This window comes from Nyctibius grandis, chromosome 4 (genome assembly GCF_013368605.1).
Source record: "Nyctibius grandis isolate bNycGra1 chromosome 4, bNycGra1.pri, whole genome shotgun sequence".
Taxonomy (NCBI): domain Eukaryota; kingdom Metazoa; phylum Chordata; class Aves; order Nyctibiiformes; family Nyctibiidae; genus Nyctibius; species Nyctibius grandis.
Genome location: NC_090661.1, coordinates 47,737,076 through 47,747,487, shown reverse-complemented (window position 1 = coordinate 47,747,487; position 10,412 = coordinate 47,737,076). Strand labels below are relative to the sequence as shown.

The 10,412-nt window shown below is 48.9% G+C and overlaps 1 protein-coding gene across 3 annotated transcripts in view; it reads left to right on the top strand.

The window, feature by feature from the left end:
* Positions 1 to 1,123: 1,123 nt before the first annotated feature.
* Positions 1,124 to 10,412, top strand: part of ANGEL1 (angel homolog 1) — a 19,846-nt gene continuing 10,557 nt past the window's right edge. The window contains exons 1-9 of one of the 3 annotated variants that reach the window (XM_068399655.1): positions 1,124 to 1,259; positions 3,189 to 3,788; positions 4,311 to 4,537; positions 5,148 to 5,217; positions 5,634 to 6,067; positions 6,756 to 6,882; positions 8,580 to 8,690; positions 9,474 to 9,543; positions 9,982 to 10,145. In XM_068399655.1, the coding sequence (XP_068255756.1) occupies positions 3,422 to 3,788; positions 4,311 to 4,537; positions 5,148 to 5,217; positions 5,634 to 6,067; positions 6,756 to 6,882; positions 8,580 to 8,690; positions 9,474 to 9,543; positions 9,982 to 10,145 (1,570 nt within the window). In that variant the 5' untranslated portion in view covers positions 1,124 to 1,259; positions 3,189 to 3,421. Of the gene's footprint in view, positions 1,260 to 1,373; positions 1,457 to 3,188; positions 3,789 to 4,310; positions 4,538 to 5,147; positions 5,218 to 5,633; positions 6,068 to 6,755; positions 6,883 to 8,579; positions 8,691 to 9,473; positions 9,544 to 9,981; positions 10,146 to 10,412 lie in introns of those variants that run through there. The other 2 variants (XM_068399653.1, XM_068399652.1) reach the window with 2 other exon arrangements.

Sequence of the window (10,412 nt, the reverse complement as noted above, 5' to 3'; positions counted from 1 at the left end):
GTTTCCAGAGGTATGCTTACTGCAGCAGGAGATGGGAGACCACACTCCAGTTCTGTGCTTTGCCAGAGACGTCTGTGGGATTTGAGACAAGTCACTGTGTCTGTGGTCGATGGTGCTTTATAACTGGGGATTTGAAAATGAGAATGGTGGGATTATTATTTACATACATTATAACATCAGCTCAGATCCTAGCCGTGGACACCCATTGTCCTAATCACCATGCACAAATAGGGTAAGAGGCAGGTTGTCTCTCAAAAAGTGTTTCGTCTAAAGGACAACCAATGAGACAGAAGCTGGTCACCATCAAGGGAGCATTTTGGCAGCACTCAGTGCAAAAGGCAGGGATGACATGAGTCTTGACTTCATTGCAAGTGCCCATCTTAAAGAGAGTTTGGAAGAAGGCTACCGAGATCACACATTAGAAGTATGTATTTGGTGTAAAAAGCCATAGTGGTGCTTAGTTCGATGTTTGCTTTTAGATGTTGTGCACATTCAAAGGTGGAACAAAGCAAAATATTAAAAACATGGACTTCAATCAGGACTTCTCTTTTCACATGAAACTGTCTAGTTTCAACACGTGATGGGTCTCAACTTGCAAAGGCCACAGCATGCTCACAGCCAGATGAGAGGGAGTGATTTTGCAGAGCTGTGATGACCTGTAAGCAGCACACTGAGGGAGAGCATGCTCCTGTACCCATATTTCACGCACCCCCAATGGCGTTTGTCCACATAGAGGTTGTGGTCCGCAAAACCTTGACTATCATCAACTGTGTTTGCAAAGTCTGTGTAATTATTAACTCATCTGGAGCAAATGGGACTTTATTTGCCCAGGGGCTTTCCAGGGGAAAAAAATTCCTGGAAGTTCTCCTTTCTGTTTGGATTTCTGGAGAATGGGAGGATGAAAACTTTGGTTTGAAAACACACATTTCAGCGTGGCAGGGCCATAAAGCTGCCGTCACCCTGCCTAGGGTCACAACGTGTGACCCCCTGGGCACAGCAGTGCTGCCGGGCCCCGCCGCAGGGACTGGCCGGTGCGGGGCCCCGGCGGGGCCGGGCCTGGACCCCGGCTGCACTCCTGCCCCTGAGCGGGGCGGGCACGTCCCCACCCCGGCCGGGGCCGCCCAGCTGGGGTCGGCGCACCCGCGGGCCGCGGGCTCCCGGCGCGGGGCGACCCGGGGGAAGCGCAGTAGGAAGGCCAGGCCCTAGCCGGTCTCCAGCCCCTGCGGCGCGGTGGCCCGGCGCGGTGCCGTCCCAGCGCGGTGAGTGCCTGCGCGGCGCCGGGGCTCAGGCCGAGGCCGCGCCGTACGGTCGTTGCTGAGGCGGGGCCGGCGCGTCGCGTCGCCTCGCTGGGGCCGGGCTGGGGGCCGTGGAGGCCGGGCCGCGCCGGGCGGTATGATCGGCACCGTGCTCTGCTACGTGCTGCTGCCGGCGGCGCGGCTCCTCCGCGCCCTCCGAGGTAACCCGGCCCCGGGCGGGCGGCGGCGGGGGCCGGGGGAGCCGGCGGGGGCCCGGAGGGGCGGGGTGCGGGTGCCCTTCGCCTCCCCCCGCCCCGCCTGAGGGAGTGCGGTCGGAGTGGCCTCGGCGGCCGGGAGCCAGGGTCGTCCCGCCTGCCCCGTAACTCCCCGGGTCCCTCAGCCTGGGCAGCAGGAGAGGCGGCGGGGCGGCCTGGGGCTGCTGCCCTAGGTGGCGTGGGCCCTTGTGCCGGGCCGGGGCTGCTCACCCCGGGGCAGCGCGGGGGCTGGGTTTTTGGAGGAAGCGGCAGCCGACTGTTGTGCCGCAGTGGCAGATGGCAGCCTGCGTGGAGTCCGAGCCTCCTGCCCCCGGCCCTGCGCCGCAGGTTTGGGGGCATCTTTGGAGATGGGCTGCTCTGAGGCCTGCGACTCCGCAAGGACCTGAGGGTGACTCATGGATGGACTTTTGCTTTGTGTGCATCAATGTTTCACATAGTTTCCTAGATCCTGCTGCTACTTCACAGTCCCTGGTGACTGTGCTGATGTAAAGCCACCCTCCTGCCTGAACTTGTCCCCAGACCTGTAGCAGCCACTGGCACGCTGTGGCCATAGAGAGCAGCTAGCTGACTCCTCAGATTCAGCCCCTTTGCTGTAATAACAGGCTCTTGTAACAGCCATGCCTGGCTAGCGGTGTGCGAAAATATTGCCTCGGTGCGTTGGTGTTTCTGATGTTCATGAACTTAATTACAGAACTACAGAGGGAAGTAGGGTTCTTAGAGCTCCATTTCTGACACAGAAAGCTTTGATACAAAAGATACAGTAAAAGCATACATGAGTGTTGCTGACTTCTGTATGTTAGTGGTCTGGCTGACTGACTGTCGCAGGGATACAGTAGAGAAAAAGTGATTTGCAGACAACAGAAATTGCTAGTCAACAGAAGGCACTAGTGTCTGTGCAGAATTCATGGTAAAACGTAAGTGCCGTCATCTCTTATATTGATACAAGTGAAAAGTGATCCTGTCTTTTTCTACTTTACACCACCAATACTAGTATATTCAAGTGTTACATTAACAACAGGATTTCAAATTTTTTTTTATCACAGATGTCAGTCATCAGGTGATCTGTAGTTCTTACCAGGACTACTTCTGTGCATATATTCTCTAGGCTTTTAACTGCACACGTTGGTCTCTCTGTGTCTTTATTATTCATCTCTTAATAACAGAACAGTTTTTCTTCTAGAAGACATTCTTGTGATGTTTGATCCTCTTAGCTGAGCACTACTTTCTTACTCAATCCCTGGAAAGAAACTTTCTCCAAGTGGTCATCTACGAGAGCTTGGCTTCTTAGCCTGTGCACCCCATCAGCTAACTTCTACCGATTGTGCTTTTAGCTGTGCTGCTGAGAGCTGGTAGTTTCCGTGAGGCCTTTTAGCTTGGCTGACTGGCTGTGGTGCTGGATAAGTTAGAATTGCATTCCCTAGAGCTGATAAAGCCATTGCCATCCTGTACAGTTTCAATGACTTTGACTAACATAACTAGAATTGGGCTGTGGCCTAGTGTTCAGGAAGAGACAGGGTAAGTTATGCAGACTATAACTGTTTTTCTGCAGAAAAGTCATTTGTTTGGCTTGCTATGCTGAATGGTTGCATTGCACTGAGTTACAGCAAATGCATAAGAAAAAGAATGAGACAGGATTTCCATCAGTCTTATGTGGGTTTTGTTTTTTTTTAAATTGCAGATGCTTTCTTTACCTGTCAAAAGAATGTGCTTCTGGCGAAGAGCACGTCCACCCAGATAGAAGGCATCTTTGCTGCTACCAGAGGAAGGTCGGTCCCAGAAGAGCAAGAAGCCCTTCTCCAGCAGTGGCTGGAGGAAGGAGCAGGGAATTTGCCAGCCGGTGAGAGTGCTCCAGCAGTGGGGGGAGTATCAGTTACGCTCACTAGTGACTGGTTAGAAGGTTCAGAGCTGTTGATGACTAGCCTCAGTGACCTGAATTCAGCTCCAGAAGTCACCCAGTGTGCTGGTCAGCAGCTCACAGAGCTACACACCTTGGCTTCTTCAGAACCACAAGATCATGCAGTGACTGAACTGACAAAATTACCAGCAGAGGAACCAGTGGCTGTAGCAGGCAGTGCCCCTTGGGCAGCTGTGGTGCCGCAGACGGATCACCAGATAGTTGGCTGTGCTGCTATCGATGTAGGAGTGCAGAATGACGACCCAGCTGTGCTGGCCTGGAGTTTAGCGCGTGATGCAGAGACAGTGCCGACGGAGCTGCCAGCCTGGCCCATTCAGGCTACGGTACAATTCTGTCCTCTCCCGACAGAGGTACCCTACCATGGTCAGTAGTAACAGCTCTGAATCTGATGTTCGGTGTGGGATTTGCATTTGTAGTGAATGTGGTCAGGTTATTGTGTCTGGGCTTGCTGTCAGTAAGACATTGATTGTATCTCCATGCAGAATTGACAGGATCTGCTAGTGAAAACTATAAAGTGAGTTTTTGCTGAGGGAGGGTTGGTCACAGCTGGTAGTCTCTGTGCTATTAGACCATCTGGTCTGAACATCAATATATATTAATTTCCCAGGAACTGTTCCCAAGTACTGGCTTTATAATTTAAAAAGCCCCCAAAAGCTGGTCGAGTGTTTAAGTATGCTTGACTCTGGTCTTCTGTTATGTCATCCCCATTGACAACTAACCAAAGGCATCCAAAAAGAGCACCTGAAAACCAGAGTGGGTGGGGATTTGCTCAGAGGCACCCTAGCTTAGAGAATGAGAATGGCTGTTTTCTGAGTCCCAGGGGAGCAAAGTATCAGCAGGGTACCCAGGATGGCTATAACTTGGCTTTTTGTCTCTTGCATATAGAGATTTTATGGAGAGACTGGGAAGATCTTTATGTCCAGCCCGGTGTGCTAAAGCAGGTCTCGAAAAACACTCCTCTCTTTGAATTTCGAGTCATGTCTTACAACATCCTTGCCCAGGACCTGGTGGAGCAGGGCCTTGATCTCTATCTACACTGTCATCCAGACATCCTGAACTGGAACTACCGCCTTCCAAACCTTTTGCAGGAGATCCAGCACTGGGATCCTGATGTGAGTATGACTGAGGCCTTCCCACATCAGTGTCACCGGAATTTGAATTCTTTATTTGATCTAACAGTATTAAAAAAAAAAAAAAAAGAGGAGGGGGAAGTCCTAGGAAGATACTACCAGCTTGGTGACTGACCACTGATTTCTCTGAGAGTGTTTGAGGCCTTGTGCATATGTTTTTTTGGTGTCTGTCTTGCTTTGATTGTGTTACTGTAGAAACTAGTCATACTTTGATAGCAGGGATTAACTTCTTTAAATAGCACAAGTAGAGGAAGAAGAGGTAACGTGTGTCTGGGGAGGAAAGGACCAGGTTTATAAGGCAGCACAGCAGGGGAAGCCTGCATAGAAGAGGGTTTCATGAGTTTCTCTGTTCCTTGGGTCCTCTTTGTGTGATGAAGTATCTTCTGCGTCATCACTGGAAAACTGAATGATAAGCTAATGTGACCCAGAAAGTTATTGCTCTCTATCTGGAAAGTACAGGACAGAGTTGCTGTGATGACCTTTCTGGTTGCATGGTTGGTATATCAGTGGACTTTTTCGCTTTCTTCCTTCCCCAAAACAAGGTAATTAGCAAATACTGGTGGAGCGAGTGAGATGTCTGCCTTCCTTCCAGGTTCTGTGTCTCCAGGAGGTGCAAGAGAACCATTACTGGGAGCAGCTGGAACCGACATTCAAGCAGATGGGTATGCCCTGCTTTCGTGTGTCTGTGCCTCCAGCTCATGGGACTGGCCAAGCAGCACTTCCTGCTTAATGTCTTCAAAGCACTCGGTCTTGAGAGAGCTTGTCCTGTTTGTTGGGTGGCTGCTGGCCCTACTTCTGAACTGTCTGCCTAGACCTGTACCCTTTCTTTTGTAATCGGTCTTTCTCAGAGTTGACAGATCAGAGTAACAAAACTGAGAGGGTCCTAGAAGGGCAAGGAAAGACAAAATACCCTCAGTGATAAATGGTAAACTGTGATTATTGGAACAGAATTGGGTATAATGCTGTACCCAGATGTAGTAGGAACCTCTTCTGCTACACAGACTTGCTGAACTCCCCAGCTTGATGGGGGAAGCCTGAGATAGTGGAAACCTTTTAACAGATGATGGTTTCTTTTCAGGCTTTGCCTGCTTCTATAAACGAAGAACTGGGACGAAGACAGATGGCTGTGCAGTGTGCTATAAGCACAGCAGGTTCCAGCTGATCAACCTCAGTCCCGTAGAATACTTCCGGCCTGGCGTGGATGTCCTCAATCGGGATAACGTGGGCTTGGTGCTGCTGCTACAGCCTCTGCTCCCAGAGGGCCTAGATCTGAAGGCAGTCAGTCCTTTGTGTGTGGCCAACACTCACGTGTTGTTCAATCCCCGTCGGGGAGACATCAAACTGGCCCAGATGGCCTTGCTCCTAGCAGAGATTGACAAGATTGCAAAAAATGCTGAAGGCAGCTACTATCCTGTCATCTTGTGTGGAGACCTGAACTCTGTGCCTGATTCTCCACTCTACAAATTCATCCGGAACGGTGAACTTTCCTACCATGGGATGCCATCCTGGAAGGTAGGTGCCAGCCAGAACTGGGGTTGGGTGGCTCTTTATTGCATGCTGCTAGAGAAATGCATGGATGCATTCTTTCTCTCGTGAGGAAGTAGTCCAAATATCGTATTCAGTTATTCATCAGTCTTCCCCAATGCTTCCAGCACTGCTGGGGAAAGAAGTGAACAAATGTGTGCTTGTTGTTTCCACCACTCCTCTTTTGGTTTCTCATGAGGCAGACCAGTGATAACAGACCACTTAATTTCAGGTCCTGATTCTCCCTTGCTGTGGGATTTTTGTGCCTGGGTGACTGGAAGTGTAGGGGAGTACAACTCCACCAAGACTTACTGAAATTTTATGTGAATGTTTGATCTGAAAACAGTCTGAAATGGGCACCTGTGCTAGGGTCTCTTGTGGTTACCTGTTACTGTGTGTCAATGATTAAATACATCATTGGCCTTCAAGCTAAATCATCAGTTCAATACCAGATGCCTGCAAAGTATCTTGTGAGGTGACTTTTAGCTAATTGTATCTATCCCCCACAGCTGAAGGTTTATTATATCTGCATATTCTGAATGCGGTTCCTGCTTTTCTATGAGGGCATTCTCCTGTCTTGCTCTTGGCAAGTGTATATATGTACGTTGTCTATAGCTTGCAAAAGTTCTGCTTTGTGTTGCTGATGTTTCCTCTCCTGTTTCTGGCCTCCTTGCAGGTGTCTGGTCAGGAAGATTTTTCCCAACAGTTGTATTCACGGAAACTGCTGGCCCCACTGTGGCCAAGCTCACTGGGTGTAACGGCCAACTGCCAATATGTCACCCTGTGCCAGCCAAAGAAACTAGGTGAGCTCCAGTGTGCACTGAGAACATGAGTTTGCTGAGGATGGACAGTTTGTGGGCGTTGCTGTCTCTCGGAGTAGCTTGGGCATGTGTTGCATGAGGCACTCAGCAAAGATTCTCTTCTTCTATCCATTTCTTTGGTATATGAATTAAACGTAGTTTTTCTGGGGTCTATTGCTGTAGCCCAATTTCTGCCATTTTCTTTCTGTAGTCAGGAGCTGAATGTTCCCCTACCAGTAATCATTGCTCTACGTATCTCTTTCACATTCCCAGACTTATGCTTTTCTGCAGTTGTAAGCCATGTTCAGCAGCCACAGCTTTCAGGTGCAGGTGTTTGTGGGAGTGGTTTTGGGCAGTATTTGCACACCACTATTAGGAAGTCATTGCTAAGAGCCCAATTACAATCATGACTGTTCTCTATTGTCCTTAGGATAAAAAAAAAGAAGGAGCCCACACTAAATAGCTTTTGTTGGAATCTTGAATGTAGAACTTGTATTCAACCTGATCTCCGGAATTTTTTTTCTTTTTTGGCAGACATTTCCTTGAGTTACACACTAACTGATCTCCTTAAAAGCCCCTTGAACTTGTGGTTTCTCAGAGGTGACATTCTTAATTTGTTTCATCAAGGTGCTGACCATGACTGTTGCAGTAGCTAAAGGGATAGCAATAAGCGTGCTCTGTTCTTCTACATTCTCGCGTCTGTTCTGTTCTACATTTAGGTTATTAAGTGATTCCCATTCTCATGCTGTTACGACCTGGTCGCAACTAGTTCATAAATCCCTTGGAGTAAATTAAGGTGAAACGACACCAAATAACTGGTATGAAATTAAGAACAATTTATTAATACAGGGAAAGTTGCATGGTTGTAAGTGTCTTGGGTTTCTAAAGGCATTGAGAAAAGAGAGAAAAGGGAAAAGGAAAGAGAAAGAGGATAGAGACTATGAGAGAGAGGAAAAGAGAGATCACCACCCTTGGATCCAGCGATGTAAGTTGTCTGTAGAGTTGGTAAGTTGCTTGCAGAGTTGCTCCTCCGGTAAATCGCTTGCAGGATCGGTCCTCAGGTGGCAGGCGGGAGCATCCCAAGTGAGAAGGTCTAAATACTTCAGGTCATTTGCATGCGAGATAGGAGAGGGTGGTAACATCCCTCTTGTCTCCCCCCCTCTGCTCGCTTCCCATGCTAATTGGGACGCCTGCGCTTTGTAGTCTTAGATTGTTCTCGAAATGAGTCGGTGGTCCCCCAAGGGGTGCCTGGTGGTCGTGATCCCCTAGTTGTGGTGTCCGCTGTATGACCCCGCTTCTGCACAAGCGTGGCTGAGGCCTTGCAAAGTTGTTGCACATGTAGGCTGGCCCCAAGGAAAAGATACCATCCTGCCTCTGCAGGATTTATCTCTTCCTTCAGCCAGAGTTGTAAATCACAACAATTAAGGCACAGCAGGGGTATTGTTCTGTTCCCAAGGCCCTTATCTCTTGCCAGACTTGCAGGCCTCTGTAGTACACATCCCCTCCTCCAGCCAGAGTTGTCAAACAAGTTGTTTAAGGCATACAAACTCTGTCCGTCACACATGCTATCAGCGTGCTTGGGCACAAAAACCTCTCTCAAACTAAAGAGGTCTGAGGGATCTAAAGAGTATGCAGATCTTCCTTGTAGATGTGACTTTGCTGCAGTTATTTTCTTCTTTTAACTTGTACTTTCTCTGCAGGCAGACGTAAGTACAGCCGGGACTTCCTACTCCAGTTTCATTATTGTGATGTTGCCTGTGAACGACCACCACAGCTGGTCTTCTTGGAAGGTGTGACAGATGCTAAACCAGGTATTAATGGGAGATTTTTCAGCTTGTAACTCTCTTAGCTTGATTTTGATGAAAATGTGAGGTGGAGGTAATGCCTGATGAGAAAAGGGGAAGGCAGAAGGGTACCTTCTGTGGCTGCGTGATTACTAATGGATTCCATGAGAGCTCAGAGGAGTACAATCTTGCCACCCTCATAAGCACTGACTGTGCTTCTTGAGATGCACTGAGATTCAGCTTCTTTTGGAGGCTGTTTCTTATAAAGTGAAATATCTCTGTCTCTCTCTCTCTTTATTTCTGCTTCAAGATTTTTGTTGGAGGAGGACAAACCTGAAGACTGTAATGTCAGAATGGCCACAACATAGATGTCTCTGGACGCTGGTACCCAGTAGACACTGCCTCACCTCTGGGCCTTGTGGCATGGCTGGTTCTGCCTTCTCCATTTCTGTTCTGCCTTTCTAGACACCCTTTGAGTAAGCTGTAGGCTAAGGCAAATGAACTTTCTTTGAGAGCAAAAGTTGAAGTACCCTGAGCTTTAATATTAAATGGTTTAAGGACATGTCCTTAGCAGGACAGAATATGACTTCTCAGTTGTTTGCACTGATCTGATCTCAGGATATTCCTGTTAGTCTTAGAGCTGGGGTTTCCTTTGAATATTTTTCTTCAAGGTGCCTGTGACTGGAAGCTGTCTGCTCTTCTTGGGCAAAAACATTTGTTTGGTCTCAGGAGAAGCCGCTCAGACTTGGGATGAGCAGCCTGTTCCAGGATCTATGTAGATCTGGCTGGAATCTCTTTGCTCCTTTGCAGACCGCCCTGCACACTGGCCCAAGCCTGCTGCCGTGGTGAAAGACCCTGATCCCCAACCATTCATCCCAAGGTAATTTGGTGCACCTTCAATGGCCCCACTCTTCAAGCCTGGTCTTGTTTTCCTGAGCACTGAAAATCTGGCTGAAGTAAAGGACTGAAATAAGTGTGGGTCTGGAAGAGAGTAAGGAGGGCTGTCTGGAAGAGCCAGACCCACCCAGGGTTGTCCCAGCAACTGGGCGCTGTTCTGTCAGCATTGTGTTGGTGAGGTCAAGAATGAAGGGCATAGACAGGACTGGGTATTGGAGACAAAGGAAGTTCATAGTCCACTTTGTCTTTGGTGTAAGTGGAGTGAATAATTCTGAGAGATTGTCTTTTATGTGTTCACAAAGTAGAAATAGTTTGGACAGTTGCATTAGCAAGGGAACATCCAACTTCAGCTGTGACTGCAGTGCCGAACACTGCATCATCCTCTTTCCTTCCTTGGTAAGCGGTGGCTGTTCACATGCAGGTCTTCAGGCATTATCCAGCATGGCCTCAACCTGACCTCTGTCTACAGCCACTTCCTGCCACAGAGGGGACGCCCGGAGGTCACAACAATGCCCATGGGGCTTGGAGCCACCGTTGATTATATCTTCTATTCGGCACAGCCTGTGAAGAACGGGAACAGGGCGGGTGAGTGTGGCAGTGCGGGGCTTATCCCTGTGACATTGGGAGAGGGCTGTGAGGCATGGCAGAATGCAGCTTGGTGTTGGGGAATGCATTTCATTAAGCTGGGATGGATTTACAGGGTGAGACTTTGTGCATCATTTCAGTCAAAGTGGAAGCAACATTTGCTCAGGTATCATGAGAAGACACTGTTTGCTGTGGAAAAACTGAAGCTGCTTAGCTTAGGTTCATGTAGACTTTTGAGGAAGCTAGAACAGAATGGATTCTGTTCTC